Source organism: Uloborus diversus, chromosome 2 (genome assembly GCF_026930045.1).
Source record: "Uloborus diversus isolate 005 chromosome 2, Udiv.v.3.1, whole genome shotgun sequence".
In the NCBI taxonomy this organism is placed as follows: Eukaryota; Metazoa; Arthropoda; class Arachnida; order Araneae; family Uloboridae; genus Uloborus; species Uloborus diversus.
This window is the reverse complement of record NC_072732.1, coordinates 106,564,681-106,585,015: the sequence shown is the minus strand read 5'-3', so window position 1 is coordinate 106,585,015 and position 20,335 is coordinate 106,564,681. Positions and strand designations below refer to the sequence as shown.

The 20,335-nt window shown below is 31.2% G+C and overlaps 2 protein-coding genes across 3 annotated transcripts in view; one reads left to right on the top strand and one right to left on the bottom strand.

Moving 5' to 3' along the window:
• Positions 1 to 422: 422 nt before the first annotated feature.
• On the bottom strand, positions 423 to 20,182 carry LOC129217216 (RNA-binding protein NOB1-like). Its single transcript, XM_054851489.1, has 8 exons — positions 19,991 to 20,182; positions 18,214 to 18,346; positions 16,320 to 16,453; positions 10,392 to 10,451; positions 8,807 to 9,103; positions 5,644 to 5,741; positions 2,842 to 2,983; positions 423 to 715 (listed from the first exon to the last, which is right to left on the bottom strand). The coding sequence occupies exons 1-8, from the start codon at positions 20,063 to 20,065 to the stop codon at positions 458 to 460; spliced, it is 1,197 nt and encodes a 398-aa protein (XP_054707464.1). The 5' UTR covers positions 20,066 to 20,182; the 3' UTR covers positions 423 to 457.
• The window catches only part of LOC129217215 (unconventional prefoldin RPB5 interactor 1-like), a 49,847-nt gene continuing 39,511 nt past the window's right edge, over positions 10,000 to 20,335 (top strand). The window contains exon 1 of one of the 2 annotated variants that reach the window (XM_054851486.1): positions 10,000 to 10,113. In XM_054851486.1, the coding sequence (XP_054707461.1) occupies positions 10,048 to 10,113 (66 nt within the window). In that variant the 5' untranslated portion in view covers positions 10,000 to 10,047. The remainder of the gene's footprint in view (positions 10,114 to 20,335) is intronic. The other variant, XM_054851487.1, reaches the window with a different exon arrangement.

Genomic DNA, 20,335 nt, shown 5'->3' with positions numbered 1-20,335 from the left:
TTCCAAATACCCGGGCATCAAAATGACTTCCCCTGTGTTATCTTTGTTACCTACAGAGTGATTTGTATTCATACAGGGAATCTGCAGACTTGTCAGAGCTCTTATTACTTTACTTCATGAAACCTCTACGTCTAGATATATTTATACAAAATAATTGAATGCACTAGCTTTCATACCTTACAAATTCCATAAAAAGTTTGGAACTGATTAGGTATGAAAGTTGAGGTACGTAGTAGAGGGTAAGAAAAACCACTACTGCTTTCAAACAATGACTTTATGTTGTCAACAAGGATTATCACCGTTGTGCCAATTAAAGGATTTCTTATGAGTGCATCCGAGGACAAATATCTTTTTGAAATATTAGCTAACGGTATATTTATTATAACTAAATGTTAGAAAAATTAAACTTTAACGAAATTCAGTTGAAACAGACAACAAATATTTATTTACATTAACTTTAATTGCCAGTCCGTTTAGACCATTCATTTGGATTTCTTCTGTGATGCCTACTTTTATTAGATCTAATGCCTAAACTAGCTGCACGACTGTAAACATCATTCACAGCAAATGGAGAAGATCGGGCTTCATAATCTGGACTCAAGACATCTATTTTTTGAGTTGCCATCTTAGTTGGCCTGTTGTGGGGAATAGGCTGGTCTTCACAAAGGATGGGATTAACAGCATGCTTTCCTCCTTTTGGTGTCGGTAAAGAATACTGTAAAGCAAATAAAAAGAAGCTATGGTATTGACTGCTAACATTGTGGCAACAAAGAGTAAAATTAAGTTGTTGTATTGAAAGTTACAAAAGGGCAAATTTTACCAAGTTTGCCAAAAACCTTTGCACAAACAAAGATGATGACAGCAAAAGACTTCTTTTTCTGTCAGATTTTTTTGTGAAGAACAAAAGTTTTTAAAACGATACAACTGTCCCCCACCCCCTTCCCACAGAATGACCAATACAGTACAAGTTAAGACTTATCTGTTTCTATTTAGATAAAACCAACCACACTTTTCAATGTTTTAAATATTGAAATTAATAAGCTTATACCGTCGAACCTTGCTATAGCCAAGGGTTTGCTACATCAGATTTTTTTTTAAATACAAATTTGCTTAGATACTTCTAGAATGTCTTATATTACACAATACTTTTATTGTGTAATACTTGTATTAGTAATTAGGATAAATGAAGCAAAATATTAGTATCAATTTTTGAACTCTATAATTAACAAACTGTAAAAATTCTTTTTTAAAATTTACCCATTAAAATTAACCATGGGAAGAACGATGTTATTTTTTGTTACAAGCTTTCTGATTTTATGTACTTTTCATTGATTTTTCTGTCAACTATTGTAAACAAATCTACAACATGTTTATCAAGTTTATGTGATAAAGAATTTGCTCAATACTGTGACAGCTGCTTTAAAATAACGATTGTGCCAGATAGTGGCTACAGTAAATTTAGAAAGGAAAAATTACTTGCAAATTGAGAATTAGGCTGCTTGCAAGCTAAATATCAGAACAAATTTAATTTAATCCCCTACAGAAAAAGCGTTTTGCTAGCCTAATTCAATCATGGACAGTGTGAAGTTCATAATATTACCAGAGGAACAATGTGTGAGGAAAGTGGTTTGGACTAGTCTAGTGTGTTCTGGAGAAAAAGGGGTAACTATTTTAGAAGATGATGTTTGTCTATGGAAAAATTAGTAAGGAATTAAGTCAGAAAAAGGCTGTGAGAAACTAAATATTAGAAATATATGCATCGATATAGCCCGATCTTTAGCGTTTGGGGATCGTTACAACCATTTGAAAAGATATTAACATAGGGATTCTGTTGGGACCATTTTAAAGGTTTGCTGCAACCCAAAGGTCGTTACATTCCGGTATTCGCTACAGTGGAGTTTGACTGCCTTCGACAACCTTATCCCTTTTAGGATCCATAAGATCTTACTACATATCACTTTATCCTCTGCATTTGTGCAATACTTTTAGAGGCAGTAGCCAAAATCATAATAGTTGCTGATGTTTTCCAATCAGCAGAACAAATAATAAACTTAGTCTGTTTTTCTTTTTTTTTTCATAATGCATCTTTTAGCATGATATGTGTGAATAATGATGGATTTGCCTTATTTGGCCATTATTTACATGCTGTATTTTAACTTATGTTAAAAAAATAAACTTTGTAGCTATCATTTCCCACCATGAAACACCATCTAGTGTTCCATGGGGCACCATCTAGTCTTCCATGGGGAATAGAATATATGTTCTCCTTCGAATATATACTCTGAGGATGTTTTGTAGAGGCATGATTTTTTGCAGTTTTGAATAATGGCTAACAGTAGATGTGAAAAGTATAAGAAATAGAGTAAAAACTTATAGGAAATATAGTAGAATATCTGCCAAATATAAACTTAAAATGTGAGAAATATAGAACTATGAGGTTTGAACAAGTCAATGGTTTAATATTTAAATTGCTCTTAAGCAGATAGTTTTTTTCAACTCTTGTATTCTTTTTTTTTTTGGCAACCACTGTATATATTTTAACAAAGAAGGATAAAAGATCAAAAGCTTTTGAAGTGTACCATAATAGACAAAACAAGATGATCAAGTCAGTTCCTCAGGAATATAATGAATTGCATTCTCTAGATATGTATCACATTTTTATGTACCTCATCTAATAAATATCAATTACATATTCATAAGCATCACTATTATTGGCAAACCACTGCGCATTATGCACTGTTGGATCAAAGTATTTTCTTAAAATCTATTCAATTTATTACAACTTTTTTTTATAACTTTCAAAAGCAATTTAATAATGCAATACAACAAAAACAAAATTACCTTTGTTCCTCTTAAATTTATGGGTTTTCTGAAGTTAATGTGCACATTTTTTGTTCCATCTTCATTGATTGTCACAGCTACTCTCTTCAAAGTTTTATTGCCACAATTTGGACAAAATTGTTTCGTCATAATATTTGTAGTTCTAAAGAGCGAAAAAAACAATTAGACACAAAAATATACTTTTTACAAAAATACTATTAACAATAAATAACTCAACAAACAAATAATAATAAAAACAAATAATAATCAAAGTTTTACTGCCACAATTTGGACAAAATCGTTTTATCATAATATTTGTAGTGTTAAAGAGGGAAAAAACAATGAGACACAAAAATATACTTTTCACAAAAAATACTATTAACAATATTAACAATAGCTTAACAAATAATGACCATAAAAAAATATATTTAAAAAAAAACTTTCCACAAAGGAAGAGTTTTTGAACATTTTTGAAATCTAGGTCAAACTAGCAATGGGAAATACTCTATAATTCTCCCCTTTACTTTGAATAAAAACATAGTAAAATAGCACAAAATTACTTCTTCTAATAACAACAATATTACGCTAAACAATTTAATCTTAGAACTTGAACATTTAATTAATAAAATGCATTAATCAATAAATTTCAAAAGCAAATACACATTTAAATGCTACAAGATATTATCATGTAATGACTGAAAACAATTAAGTCTACAACAACTAAATGTCTCATTTTTGCCTTTTAGTGCAGTGGGGATTAGCACCAGGGTTGGTACAATTTTTTTTTTTTTGGAAAAAAACCAAAAATCCCTTTTTTTGGTTTAAACCAGGATTTTTTTTGGGTTAAACTGGGTTTATTTGGTTTTTATAACTATTTGAAAGAACATTTTATGTTAGGAAAATCATGAAGATTTTATGAATTAATTGTTAAGGAATGTTTAATATTCATATTTGCACCTAATTCCTTTGTAATTAATTAAATAATTAAGAGTAAAATCTTGTAATTTAATTTCCTCATATTTAGAGATTTCTATAGGAGAATATTGTTTAAAAATCTCTAAAATATACAATAAATAAATGGGTCTTGGTATAAGTAATCAAAGAAATAATTTACTGTGATAGTTCAGATATTATTAATTACAAATAGCCAAGAATAAATTCTTGCAAATTAATGTCCTCATAATCATAGCTATCTACTATAAATAAAAAAATGAAAGTAAAATTAAATTCATGCATTCTTAAACATGGAAAATATTTTGCAATATTTACAAAAGAATCATAAGTCTGATGTACATTATACAAATTTAAAAATCAAAAGATCAATGCATATTTTGTTTAAAGTTTTAAAAAAAAAGTTACAAATCGTGTAATTTATTTACCTAATGTATCAGTAACGACAATTATAGAAACAGGACAAGTAGGTTTTAAGAAAATCATTATTTTTTCCCATTGTAGACAATATTTCTCCTGGTTTAATGCATTTAAGAATACTTTTTTTTTTTAAATCAAAGATTTAAAAAAAAACATTTTAATTAAAAACTTCAGTACAAACTTAAATGAAAAAAAGATCTTTTGACATACTTTAATAAAGAAGACTCATAAAAATTAATGTTCACTGATAATTTTCCATCATTCATACATTACACTTCTTTTATTATATTAAGATCAAAAAAGTCTTTGAAAGGTGAAAATTTGGCATTATTTTTTGTTTTATATATAAGAGCAGAGTTACATGTATATTTTCTGTTTTCCTAATTTTATACATTTTCTTTTCTTGCTCTGACTGCATCATCTATCTTGGATGCGAAAAGAGTGCAGGTATAAACGCAATTTTATGCTTACTCTAAGTGTTTTTGGACTTCTTTATTTTTTTTTCTCTTTAATTGTGATTTAAATATGTAACAGTGAGAAAATTGTAACTCTAATTAAATCCCAGACTTCTGTCAGACAAAACATTTTCTATTGTGTCGTGTAGTGTTAAGATATTTTTACACTATGCATCGCTTCAATATGGTACATAATCTATTTCAATAAATCTTAAGTAATCTAGCAAATTAGGTAGCACATGAAGTTTTGGTCGAAATATGCTTTTTGAACTATTTTGAAATGCAAAATATTGAAAAATAATCATAATTAAAAAATTATAAAAGAGCTACTTGGCTTTTTCCTCCATGTAATTTCAGACAAACTTAGTTGGTCTGCCTTGTATATTTATGTACCTAATAGGAAAGTTGCATACCTTTAAAAAAAAGAAAGAAAAAAAAAAAAAACTATATAGCAAACTTGCATTACCTTAAAAAATATAAGTTTCTAAAATGTATTAAATCTGTTATTTATCTTTGAAGCTTTGCTAGTTATTTTGTATTAATTAGATTTTACTCTTTGCAATAATGTGTAAAACTTATGAAAATATTTGGGAGAAAACAATGAAATTTTTCTAAAAAAGCATTTTTGAAAAAAAAAAAAAAAAAAAACACTTGGTTTAAACCAAACAACACTGATTAGCAGAGACTTCAGATTCATTTATACTGGCAGAAAAGCAGCTATAAACTTAATATTTTTAAAAATATTCAGAATTAAGCACAAAAAAAAAAAAAAAAAAAAAAATCCTCGGAATATTCTATCAAACAGAAATACATTGTCTCTTGGTTTTGAGCTTGTTGTCCAGCTAGGATGGAAAATGTTTTGTCTGACAAAAGTCTGGGATTTAATTAGAGCTCACAATTTTCTCACTGTTACATATTTTCCATCCTGAAAAACTTAGAAAAGATAAAACAATAAATAAACCTAGTATAACTTAACAATATGAATAAAACAACTTACTTGTAACATGCATAACAGCGTAATATAAAAACTCTAGTTTGTTTTATAAGCATACCATCCACTGATAGAACCTGAAGTCCAATCTGAAGCAAAACATTCTGTTCAAAAGGAAATAGTATTTTTCAGAGTTTGAAAAAGAAAGATAAAACTATAAATATACATACATACATAATTAAAATATTTCACGACTTGTGTTTTGAAAGTTATCTTTTCAGAAAAAATTGTCCCAGACACCTTTTTTGTACCCAAATACTGCACTTATGACCCCCTTCGAATTAAAAGGCTGGGTTCATCCTAGCTAAGACGACAGATACAGATTAAAAATTTTAGTACACATTGGAACTGAAATCGAAGAAAATCAGAAATAAAAACTGTAAACTTAACCTTTTAGTACACAGGTATACATTACTTTCTGCATGGTATCTTTAGCAGACAATTTTAAAATCATGCTATCAAGTGCATGTTATCTCGCTTCAAAAATGTTGTAATTAATACAAAAATATTGTTTCTCATACTACAAAAATGCTAAAACTAATTAAAAAATTGTTACTTTTACTAACATAAGTCTTTCCAAAAATGAATGTAACTAGTTTGTTAAACAAATATTTTTTACACAATATTACAACTAAATTGTTCCCATACCTCATTTGCTCTGTAATAAATGCAGCTCTATAATTTTCACTTATAAATTTAGTTCTTTTAATATCTACACTTTAAAGAATTAACAATTTTTCTTATCTTCTACTTTGCACAGACTAAAGTTCGAGTTTACTAGGATTGCTCTAAAACTATGAGCAGTATAAGAAATTATCTAAGACTAGGGGGCTATCGCCCCCTGCTTGCTGACGCTCGCCAACCCCCGGAACTGCTTACGCAGTTCCTTCAGATCGCTTCGCGATCTGAGCTCGCTACGCTCGCTCACCGGTTACCAGATATTGCTTTATCTGTATTTAAAAAAAAGGTAGTTTTTCTTTTTAATATGAATATCATAATACTTATGATTTTCATACATTTAAAAGGGGACAATTACTTTGACATGCAAATCGTGCATTGGATTACTATAAAGCAAAAGTTTGCAATTCCATTATCTTTTGAGAGAAGTATGCAAGGGAACATTTTTGTACTAAAATTACAAACATAATGTAATCTTTGTTTCGTACATTTACTGAATGCAAAAGAAATTGCAGTGAAAAAACCCTACAATGTTAACACACTTAAAAACATTTCATGGTCATTAACTATACTATGTTCAGTGTCAAAATATGTGTACAGGGCTGTCCAGGATTTTTCAAAAGGTCCGTTTTTTGTGAAAAATCAAATAATTTTGTGAAAAATCAAATACTTTTGTGAAAAATCAAACAATTTTGCAAAAAAAATTTTTTTTTTTGCAAAAACGAAAGTTTAGACTCTTGAGATGGTGGAAACTGCATCATTGACACTTAAAGTTGAGTGTTTTCCCTCTTTTCTGTTGAGAATATCATTCTTTAGTGCTTTTCTAGTATTTAGGGGGGGGGGGGGAGAGGCATCGCTCACTGGGAGATGGGCACCCCTCAAGTATCAATATTTATCTACCATTCTACATCATGTTAAATTATACTAGAAATGTTATTTGAATAGTATTTAATACAACTGTAAGAAAAAAAAAATTCAGTCAGGGGTTCAGCATTTAAATTTTTAACCCAAGACACTGTTTAAGAGCACAGAGTTTCGTTTAAAACTTATAAATTCCGTGATTTTTACAAAAATAAAAAAATATTTTATTAGTTTACTTCTTAACTAAGCGTACTAAACATCGAAAATGCGAAAAATCAGATTCCCATAGCGGATGCAAAGAGATTGCAATCCTCAAAGTGAAGGCATCAAAAGTATTAAAACGGCTTGTAAAAGTGGTTTTGTCAAATCTAAAAAAAATTGTATCAAAAGTTTGACCCTGTGCGTTACTTATAGTCATTAGGAAGGCTAATCTAACAGGAAATTGTTCATGTTTGAATTTAAAAGGCACGTTACTATCGGATAAAATAAGTGGTATTCGAGGATAAGTATCAGTGTTATTATTAGCATTCTTTTTTTAAATAAAATAATATTTTCCTCCAGTTTTATTACTATCACTCTTATTTCAACTCTTTTCTCCAGTGCATGATTATACCGGAAATATGTTTGAAAACACTTACAGAACTCATTCGATTTGCAATTCGCGGTTCACGGCATGCATTTGCGCGCCTAATCCTATTGGCAGCATTGCTTACTGATCAGCGTTTAAATCTTTCATCTAAAGACTCCCAAGCACACTGCTCTTTTCTTTGTAAATTATATTCAAATGATTGAAAACACTCATTCAAAAATCAAAATTCTAACGCTAGACATCTAACGCTAGAAGCGAGTCTGCTGCACTTGTAAACAATGATCGTAAACAAAGCGGATCGTTGCCAATGGAGATAAAGAAATAAAGGCTCGTTTTGCGCCACGGATAAGCGTTTTATATATATATAGATGTTAAATAAAGGGAGGGGGGGGGGCATCTTTGCCCTTTATGGTAACACCATTTGAAAGATATTTCACTGGAGCATTAATTGAGAAACTTTTAACATGACAAACGCAAAATGATTCTCAAACAAATAATTACAAAATTAATAGGTCTAGGGATAGACTACTTGAAAGTTTTTTTTTTCCTGTTCACTATGAAATCTTTTTTTTTTTTTTTTTTTGCTTCAAGTTATCTTTAAATAATTTGTTAATAGATGTGTTCAATAGCTACTGAAGCTATGTAGTTCTTGGAGAAATCATCACATCATCAGATTTGCTTATTAAAAACTTTTTCCCAAAATATTATTGGGAAGCTACTGAATAGAAGCATGGCTTGTCTTTTTATCCACCTTGAGTAGTAGCCAAGACTTTTGATTTTAAATGCAGCAAATCTATTTTTTCAACTTTCCCTCTTCCTTGGTATCAGATTGTAAAACCAAGGGCAGAAATACTATTAGAGTAACTATCCAGTGAAAGTAAGGTGACAGTTGCAAAAGGTTTTTTTTCTGCTACAAAACAAACGCGACTTATATGCGAATAAACAGAATAAGTTCTTAAACCATTCAAAATGAGACAAATTTCAACTTTTTAAAATACAACTTAAGAACAAAATAAACTACAGATCATTAAATCTCAATACCTGAACAGAAAAGTCTGTACTTATACATGCAACAGTCACAGAAGATGCTTGGTCAATAATAAGTGAGGACATTTTCTTCTGAACTTCATTAATATTACTAGGTGTAATCCAACCTTCTTCAGACTCATCTGTTGAATTGTTCTCTTCATTCTGAATTTTATTATTTGCATGTTCAGAAATAGAATCAGTAATATTATTTTGCTGTTTTGCATCAGAATTTTCTGCGATATTTTCAAGCTGAGACTCTATGTCTATGATTTCATGATCTGATACATCATCGGTATCATCACTTGATTCCTAACACATGGAAAAAGAAACATGTAATAAGTATGAGAAGAAAATTTTTTTTACATAAAAGTTTATGGCAGGCAACATAAAATATTTTATAATATGAGTGTGTGAAATAATTATTGAATAGCTTCGTAAAAGTATATGCAAAATGTTATACTCATTAATCTATCATTTGAAAACAGAAAAAGCTCCAATTTTGAGTAAAAAGACTTATGACTGAGTAAATGATTAGACTAATCTACCATAATATTATTCAAAAATATTTTGTGGTCCCTCCCAACTCTTTATTTACTTTACCAGTTTTACTCAATTTACATTTGAAAAATAATGCTAATGATAAAAATGGTATTTTTTTTTTATCTAGAACTTCTTTGATATTAGTAAACAGTTGATTAATTTTCTCAGATTATAAGCAGACTAGAAAAGTAGGGAGGAACTGATTGAATAAATGCATGGATTTAGAATATTTTTTAAAGAAAAAAATTAATTTATGGTTTGCATTTATCTTATCTCCTCTTAAATCAAATGTCCTAAACATTTTTTTTTTTTGAATTTCAACTATGAAATGTCAACTCTGATGCAAGCATATACCAAACAGCTAAGTCACAGCACCCAGACAATGCGTTTTGTCCTTGTTTTGGGCTCATTAGTCTGGAATAGCCACAATAAAGCAGAAGGTAAAAAATCTCACACAGAAGGTGAGTTTTGAAGATTCATTTTCTCCACGACTTACTTTCTTTTTGAGGGTTTTTTTCTTTAGCTTTTTTACACACAATCCAGACTGACAAGCCCAAAACAAGGACAAAACTGCAGTTCCTGGATGCGATAACTGAGCTGCTCGTTACATGCTAGCATTCTGCTTCAACTTAGGATGTGGAGTGGGAATTTGTAGCTTTAAAAGTCTAATTTGATGGTTCAACAAATTTTTCAGGAACCTCACATTTTTCAGCATGTTAAGAAATTATGAAAACCACCAGGAAGGAGTCGCCCTCAACTTTAACAGCAATCTGCTGATGGTATGTAAATGCTTTTCTTATTTTAACTTCAACAGAAGTAATAACAAAAAGCCATCAAATTCTTTACCGACTCAAAATAAAGATTCTAAAACTGATCATCAAACAATTTGAATATTGCAAATATTTTTAGTACATTATGTAGTTTATGACCAAATGTATAACCTACAATTCATTTTGAATGTTATGTTAACAGAGCATGAAACTAGCACTCTCAAGACATTTTTGCATTTAAAAACAAAAGGAAGTATACAGTGAAAGAAAATGTTTACATTATTTACCTGCTTTGGGGTGTAAAATCCGATTAACTGACTATCAACAAAACTGGGCTTGCCTGTTATCTGAAAATTGATAGTAAATTAATAAAAAAATAAATCATCAAAGCTTTGACATCAATCATTTTTTTTAAAATACATATTATAATACAATCAATTTACAGTTACGATAATTTGTGCCAGCTTCTTTTTTTTAGACAAAAATTATTTTAATTTTTTATTTTAGACAAAATTTTTAACCCTTTTTCAAAATGAATGGCACAAGCTGGCATAGAAAAACATACAGGAGCTTTTTTCTGATTTCTATAAATTGAAAAAATTGTTTTTAAAAATCTCTAAATGTATTGTATTTTCATGGAAATTCAATGCTTATACAAAATGATTTGATTACTAATTGGAAATGACTATAGTTGGGTAAAAGGTTAAATAGTAGTTAAAATACTAATCTCTTATTGTCTTACTTTAGTGGTAACTACTTGAACCATTAATTAATGGAGATGAGTCAAATGTTCATAATTTCCAGGTTTAACTTTGCTACTGTTGTTTTCACCGTTTCTAATTGCAAAATCTAAGTGGCCTTTAATCTCAATAAACTTTGGTTTTGAGTTGCTTCACCCTCTTCAGAGCTTTCTGATGCGGTCACTTTGTCAACTATCTCTTTCTCTGTCATATTATGACAGACTGGATCATCTTCATCTGCATTTAACCACAACTCTATGTCTTCCAGTGTCACATTAGTTTCTCCAAATTCATGTAGGGTGGTGTGAAAATTTTCAGTTTCAAAACTCTGGCCCACTCTCCGTATTCATTAAAATTTTTCCAAGCAATAATAAAAGTTGAAGATTTATTTTATGGGCAGCTGCTGTTGAGATTCAGTATAGTACTGTAACGCATTCTGCCCTCTTTTGTCTTCTTCTCCTACAGCTGGTTCTTCTTCTCAAATTTTATTTACTTATACCTACAAAAAATTGTGCAAATTCTCCTCTTATTTATACAGTAACATCTAAATGGGTACCCGGAATTAGAGAAGTCCAATTTAATGGGGTGCAGATTAATGAGAGCTTACTGTACATTAAATAGAAACCAAGGAAAAATAGGTGGAATTATTTTCTAGGCCTTATAATAAGAGTTCTGATTTAAAATGCAGAGAAATGAAAGTGCTTCAAGAAAGAAAATATCACTATATTAAAAATTCGCAGAGAACTGCAGATACGTTGTTTAAGGGTTCAGCCTTTTTTGTCAGATATCTTTTATTCACGAGCTCAATTTTTTTGCACTGCAAAAGGGGTTCCTAAAAGTGTGAGTTAAGTTGTAATATTATCTTTCACTTTTTGGCACATTTAAGATTGGTTACACAGAACGAGGACCTGAAAACATGGCACTGCTGGATCTTGGAGTGAGCAAGCAGGGTCCCTTGCTCTGGGCGCCAAATTCACTTTATTTTTCGCTTGAAACTCGAAGTAAAAACTTGAAAGAACATGGTTGCACACAGTTTGACGCTTTTGCCCAGCTCCAAAAAAATCCTGGATCCAGCACTGCTACCTGATCATTAAACAACCCCTTTTTTGAAATTAAATGAAGTGCCCAATTGGCCATGTAGCATGTTTGTCCGGGTTTAAAATCAGCCCAAAGTCAAAAAAGAGGAAAAATTGTGAGACTTAAAATTTGAATATATATATATATATATATTTTACATTATATGTGAAGTTATATTGATACTATAATGTCTTTTAAATATTAATAGATAAATGTTTTTTGTTTTTTTGTTACTAGTAGAAGTGCTAACAAATGAATAAAAAAAATAAGCTTGCATTTAAGATTTTAACAGATATATCAATTCCATTTCCACTTTCAATTTCCCATAGCCCACAAATCAGGTGAAATTAAAACTTTACAATCTGACATCTAATGCTATAAAACTTCCATATAATTAAACACTTAAAACAAGCTGAATCATTAGCTAACCTTGGAGAAACAATTTGTAGAGCAACTGGGTATATTCTATAAAAATCATTAAAAAACTAAACCCAATCTAAAACTTTTTGAGCTTTGATGGTAATTTTAAGCACTAGCATAAAAATGATTATTTTTAAATTAATAAAAAAGTTTTAAACACTGTCATGATTTGAGAATATATAAGCATCTTTAATTTCCTATATTTACATGTCTGTCATTCTTAAAATAGCACAGTATAATTAAAATAAATTTGAATTTATTAAGATCTTCAAGAGCTATATCTTTGGTAAGCCTGATAAGCATTAAAACTAGATTTGAAGAACGATGTTGGCTTAAATTTACTCGGATTGAATAAGATAAGCAGTCATCATAAAAAATAAATAAATAAAGTATAAGAAGGGTTAAAAATGTTAGTCTACAAAAAGGTATTTATGTCTCAGCAGTAGAATGGCACAGCAGATAAAAATGAGAGATTGTTACATAAGCAGATGCAATCGAATTTCAAAAGCTACGTCTAACGACTGCAGCACCCACCACCACTCTCCAGCATTTCCCCCTCCACTCCTATTTCACCCTCTTCACCAACAGCAAAAAGTTTCTTACTTCTTTCTACTCAAGAAAGAACGTGTGCCTCAGCAGGAATCCCGATGGGAAGATCGGGGCAGAAGGGAGGTGAGGGGGCATTTGCGTGATCGCTGGAAAATGGCTATGAAATGGGCATGGCAAAACAATGAGCGTACAAGTCTTCAGCAAAAATAAAATACATACAAGAAGGGTTGAAAATAATAGTCTACACAAAGTTATAAAGGTTTAAGGGATAGGATGGCATAGTAGACAAAAATGAGTGAGTGTTATGGATGCAATGGGATATTGAAATGCATAAACACTGATGCTTTCTATATGATTCTCAAGCCTTTTTTCCTCCCCACACACGAAACAAAGTTCCTTTCTTCTTTCTACCTTAGAAAGAACACGTGAGTCAGCAGGCGGCAGGGAAATAAAAAAAATACAGAAAGCAGAAAATTGCGGATCCGCGGAAGATTTTCCTCCCTGGTTTGTACAGTTGATTTATAATTAATCTTGTAAACTGAGTCATTTCTTTCTGTGAACATTATTTTCAATGTAAAAATGATATGAACTTAACATATGTTTTTTTCTACATGACAATATAAACAAATATTAATTTATATTTATGCATCACCAACTGATTTTAAAAGTAATGATTCAGATAAACAGTGGCTGTTCAAAAAATACAAGTCACTACTGAACTATCAATAGAAATTTTTAATTTTTAGCTAAAGTGGTAAATTTTAAACTGACAATAATTGTATCTACTTGCCAATGCATTTATTATGACATACAAAGAACTAATGGGGTGGTTTAATATATTTTAAAAGACACTTTGCTAGTTGTCTTTTGCATATTTGTTATAAAATATTATGTTTTTACTTTATCAATTCAGGGGTCTGGCCAGAGGAAATTCGGGTCTGTTAACGGACCTTTCACAAAAATCCAATCAACCAAAACGGACCTTTCTCAAAATCCCAATCAACCAAAATGAACCCTTCACAAAATTCTGATTAACAAAAACGGATCTTTCACAAATTGTTTATTGAAACAGCAAATCTTAAATCAAAATAATGTATACTTCCATGCGTAAAAACAATAATTTTGGAATCTTTTTTTAAACTTAAATTAGAGGTATCAGCTTATACAAAATGGGCTAATTTTGCAAAAAAAAAAAAAAAAAAAGGCACTCTTTTAAGCGACAAATAATTACTGCGGCCAAATAAATATAATGCTTGTTGTTTGTTTCTTTGAAAGAAATTAACAGCTGAAAGTCAGTTTGGTTTATAATTTTGCTTGTTTGCTTTTTATGCAGTGGTGTTGTTATAAACTTCTATGAAAAAGCGTAAAAAAACTTCTCTGAAAAAGCGTCAACCTTCTCTAAAAAGCGTTGTAAGCAATTTTCTCCCCGCTCACGATTTAATAAACAGTAATATACAGCAAAATGAACTTAGAACTGCAGATGATAATAGAGGTGGGTGGGAAAATGTGATCGCTTCAGTTAGAGTTATCAACTTCAAACTTATTGCCTTTTAGCGTCTGGGGGTGCAATGTTTAACTGTTATTTTGGGAGAAAGTTATATGGGTTTGATTTTTTGATGCTAAAAAGGATAATTAACTTTAAATAAACACTTTTATTTACCTTTTTTTCTTTAGATGCCTACATTATGAAATATGCAATCTTTTAATATCCGATATGAGTGTCGTGAAGCTCGACATATATTTTACGGATCTCCTCTCTTTCTCCACTATCCTTGATCTCTATGTACGCAACGCTGACCTCTATTGCTCTCGGACAGAAGAAGCACTTCGGTCGAAATGTTTTAAAAATGTGTATGGCAACACAGAGTTGAGCTCGGCTGTGGCGCACGTGGGAAAAGTCAGTTGAGCCACATCCGTTGCCTGTATCGTCGTGTCTCCTTTTTTCTCTTCAACAATTATCATCACCCGTCTTTTTTTATAAAAATGGAACATCTATAAAATAAGTTCTACATCAGATGACCGGCGGACATGTAAGAATCGCCTGAACGCTCCACTACGGTCCTGAATAGTGATAAAAATGATCCGAGAGCGTGGAATTTCGCATGGACTCTTCAACTGCGCTTCGTGAATGAGAAAGATGTCCTCTAGGAATGGATCGGGCAGGGCTGCCCGCTGCTCACCGGGATCCGAACTGTGCCATACGAACTGAACCATGCCCAAAGTGATGTATATGAAGCGTTCCATTGTGTGATCGTCCATTTTTTTCTGGAGTCCGGATATATGTGGAGTTAATGGAAGGAGATCGCCGGCATCCGCACCAGCCAGTCAAGTCCCCAAAGTAACAGTAAATGAATCGTCTTTTTATCTACAATTTGTGCCCTCATTTCTCCAGGTACCATTTTTATATCTCCAATCCCAGATGATAAGTCACCATGGATGTATTACCTTTTTCTATGCACGTGCACAAACTGGGGAGGATCGTGATACGAATGGGTTATACATACATATTTCACACAACGCAAAAATTTAAGTCCTTTAACAATTACATTTAAAATTCTACTACAACTTCACCATAATGAGAATCATATTTTATTCTTTTTTCAAGCTAACTTAAGCTTTATTAGGATGCAAATAAATGAAAAGTCTCTTTATTTTTGTAACAACATTTTTCTCAAGTTTTTTAATGCGAAATTCTATTTTCTTTTATGAATCAAAAATTAAAATGCTGAATTGATGTTTTTTTTTTTGCTTCAACTGTGTCCAGATATTAATGATATGTTTATCATAGGACTCTAAAATGCAATTCTAAAATAATTTTATCAAAAATATTTCTTTTACAAGCTGTTTTTCTACTTCTGATGCCTTGACTTTCAAGACTGCGATTTCTTTACATCTGCTAGGGAATCGGATTTTTCGAATTTTCGATGTTTAGTACACTTTGTTAAGAGGTAAACAAATAATATATATATTTTTGTAAAAATCACAAAGAGTATCTAGTATAATTTAACTGATGTAGAATGGTAGATGAATTTTATAAATGACTTGAGGAGTGCTCATCTTCCAGTAAGCGATGCCTCCCCCCTCTGCCCGAATGCTAGAAAAACACTCAAGAATGATATTCTCAACAGAAAAGAGGGAAAACACTCAACTTTAAGTGTCAATGATGCAGTTTCCACCATCTCAAGATGCTAAACTTTCGATTTTACAAAATAATTTTTTTTTGCAAAATTATTTGATTTTTCACAAAATTAATTGATTTTTCACAAAAAATGGACCCTGTGAAAAATCCTGGACAGACTCTCCAGAATTTACAAGCACGTTTTTTCAAAGGGAACATAGAATATATTAAATCGACCCCCTCCCCCCTTTTAATACACGAAGAAAATGTTACTGACATCATTAGTTATAGTGAACAGATTAAATGCTCACTTTGCAAGTAGGTTCCTTATTTAGATGATCTGTGCCACACAATTCTTTCTCCAGTTGGTAAGTTAGTGCAATTATTTGAAGATCTGTAGCTGACAGGCTTGCAAAGTCACCAGTTTTTTTGGAGAATTCAGTCACTACAAAGCAAAAGTTATTTTTTACATATAATACATGTAAATGACATCATGCTAGAGTTCTCTGTGATTATCCAAGTCCAAGGGGGGAGTGGTAGGGATATTCAATATTTAATTTCTAAGAAAGTGAATGGAGGGTGGGGGGGGGGGGGGCTTGTTTAAAATTTCAGGATTTCAATGAAGTGAAGGCTTTTAAAAATAATAATATATCATCATCAATTTTAAGGATTTTAAATTGTTACCCAGTAAATTAGCCAATTTTTGAAAGTCTTAGACAAAAAATTTAAATTCTACAAATTTTTATTAACATTTTTCCTACAATGATACATATATCTTTTCCCACAGGAAATTTTCCGAGAATTTTCCATTCGCTAAAACTTTAGCCAAATCAGTGTTTTTCTTGCCGAAATTAAGATTTTATCATATTCGGCAAGGTGGTGAATGCTTAGCGCAGACCCTGAATTTTATGTTTGAAATATAATGATCTCAAAGAGAGAAAGATTAGCTAAGAAAGTGCCATCAATTGCGCTGCATCTACTTACATCACACATGTAAACTAGATAATTTGTCACATGTATCATAAGAAAATTGTTACTTAACAGCAGTAACAGGCTAATGTTTGTGAATTTAACCAACAGTCTTATTTAATTTTACTGAAAACATATATGATTTCCATAAAATATTAAATTTTAAACAAAAATATATGTTGTACTTTTGTTTTAATATTTTTTCAAATTCATATGTTAAGTTAAAACAGAAATGTTTCATAAAATGTTGATAAGGTAATATGAAAGTTAAACACACACACACATATATATGTGTGTGCGTGTGTGAGTATATATATATATATTATGCAGCAGCTTATTTTCTACTGCCCAAAACAGTGTGGCAGATTGTTAGAAAAGTTTCTGTTATTGCGGTAGCCAACTGGGCCACCAATTTTATCGTTAAGAGCATTGTATTTAAATTCAAAATCAATTCAATTCTGCAAAAACTGCTTCTTTGCCACTGCAGTGGCAGTGCAGGAAAAACAAACTACCTGTTCTGGCTGCAATATTCCCAATAACAAACAGATCATGTTTAAAGGATCAAAAAGCCTATTTTTTAACTCGGATTTTTTTTTCTTTGTCACATTTTCGAAAGTGCAATTCAAGGAATAGAAATATGTGACAGGGAGTATCTGCGTCAGTATGCTTAGCCCGAGAGAGATCGAACAGGCTACACAGTCACCCCATTCTAATCCAAACACCTGTTGAGGGTAAATATTTATCTGTAGTCAAGCACCTTTTCAGTATCCTCCTATTTAACAGTCCCCTTGGTAGGTGAGGTGTTATTTTTGCTTTTCTTTTCTTTCTGCGTGTGCAGCAATCATTTCTTAGAATTCACGTGTTAATGTGGTAACTCACTCTCCCCATGGGACTGTCAATGCCTCAAAATTTCTCATTCTAAGCAGGGTAGTTATGCATTCTCATTCCCTCTTTTTGCACTCTGAATACTTGCATGCAGAAAAACTTTCAGATTATGAAAAGATAGAAAATGATGATTTATAGAAAATTTTAGATGAAACTGATTGGCGTAACTCGGTCACCCAGCAATCTCTCTCGGGTTCAACAGTATGTGAAGAATTTTAAAACAATCTGAACATATACATCGATATTGATTTAACATGCATTTACAATAGAGTTATTATGGGACATTAGTATGAACATATATGTGTTCAAATATTTTTTCTTTTTTCACAGATAATCCTAATAAAAACTCACCATATTTAAGAGCATCTGGAGAAGGTTCTTTAACTTCTAATTTGTATGGCAGAAATTGCAAGCGCTGCCTTGTAGCTTTATCTTTTATTTCTTTAATAGCACCTTCTACAGTGTAATTTTTTTCACCATATTCCTATAAGAAGATAATCAGACAATAACAATTATTTATATTACACACAGCAAAGTAAATATATTATAATATTAGTGAAGTTCATATGCATAGTCAGATAAAAATTTAAAGTATCTGCAGACGCACCTCAAAAGTATCTGCAAGCTAATCATTGTCTATCACGTACCAAAAAAAAAAAAAAAAAAGGAGAGGGAAAAGGGGGGGGGGGGAGTGTCTGGATTCAAAAAAAAAAAAAAAAAAAAAAACATTTTTAATCATAAGAAATAAATACTTGCAGGTATATGCTTTGAGGTTACAAGGAACTAATTTTCTTGCCGATTATGTGAGCCTATGGATGCAAAGACCTAAGCTAAATTTCAATAATTTAAAACTAAGCTTCTTTTAGCAGTCTATATTATCTAGCTTTGCTTACTACGTTTTATATTAGCAATATTATTTTAAAATAAATTAGAAGTAAAGAAGGAGAACCTGAATGGTTGTTGCGAGATGCGTGTGCTCGCAACGAATGGATCCGCACAGCGGCGAATATATTCGCCTTACGCGCTTGCGTACATACTATCTGTTAATAATGTTTACAAATTAATTAAATAATATCAGTTTAAAACAAATTAAAAGTGAAAAGTAAGAATTTTAACGATTATCGCGAGATGTGCGTGCCCACAGCGAATGTATCCGCACAGCAGCGAATGCATCCACCTTACGCGCTTGCGTGTATACTATCTATTTATAACTTTTACAAATTAATTAAAAAATATCAGTTTAAAACAAATTAGAAATAAGCAGTAAGAATTCAAACGATTATCGCCAGAAGCCCGTCCACGCAGCGAATGTATACACACAGCGAACGTGCGGGTGTACTATATACAACTTGTGATAATTTTTACAATCTAAATAAATAACATCAATATCAATTCAAAACGAATTAGAAGTAAAGACACTACCTTTACTTTTTATTCGTTTCAAATTGATCTAATCTTTTTCTTTTATTTAAGAACTTTTACGATTATCGGACAACGTGCAACTCCATGCGAATGTATCTGCACGTCAGCGGATGTATCCACGCACGGCGTGAGTCTACATTATCTAGCTCTGTTCATATGTATTCCTAATGTTGTTCAGGGGAAAAAAATAAATAAATAAAATGAAGAAACTAGCAATTGCATCTTGTAGCTTTGTGGCCCCAAGGGCAGAAGTACTAGAGACTCTCACAGTAATTAACGCCCAGAGCAAAAGTATACATTTTAAAGAAAGACTCACATAACCTGCAAAAACATAACATACTATTTCTTCTCAAAGATGAAATGAAGTAAGTAAAGCATTTTCTCATGCGTGCAATTCTTGGATCCTCTTCAGGGCTCCTATGTCTTGAAGGCCCCTTACAACTAAGACAACGAAAATTAGCCCCTAATTAGTCTACGGAAGTAATACTCGTGTTCACAGTAGAACTAAATGTACTTGAGATAGTAGCACTTCTAAAGCAATAGATATAAAAGCTTACCCATTCATGTGATGATTATTTCAAACATAAAAAATCTTTCAAATACTTATACCATTTTTGATTCTCAAGTTTTATAGGAATAACAACAATTGATCACTTATGTCAAAGTTTAATTAATATTCTCTTAAAAACATGCGAATTATATTTACATGAAGGGGTGCGTTCTTAATAAATGCTCCGGAATCCACTACCAAACATTGAGCTTTCGGCTTATCGAAAGACATTTTTAATCAATTAAATTTTAGAAAAAAATATGATTTATGACTCATAAACTTAAAAGTTCTTATATTTGTTGACACATAGCAGAAGCAAAAAGCAAACCATGCGCTGTGCTTTTATGAATTTACTCGTAACTGCAACCTTTAAAAGAAAAAAATTGTTAGATAGAAAAAAAAAAAAGAAATGCCCCTTATGAAATCAAAGAGAATTTTTAATAAAAGCCGTTATCTACTTTTACTATTATTGAAATTTCTATCGAATTCATTCACTTTGAA

Coding starts and splice junctions, on each gene's coding strand:
- LOC129217216 (XM_054851489.1), bottom strand. CDS start 20,065: ATGTCTTTCGATAAGCCGAAAGCTCAATGTTTGGTAGTGGATTCCGGA. Junction 18,347..19,990: donor TTAAGAACGCACCCCTTCAT/GTAAATATAATT, acceptor ATCTTCTTATAG/GAATATGGTGAAAAAAATTA. Junction 716..2,841: donor TAAATTTAAGAGGAACAAAG/GTAATTTTGTTT, acceptor TTTGCTTTACAG/TATTCTTTACCGACACCAAA.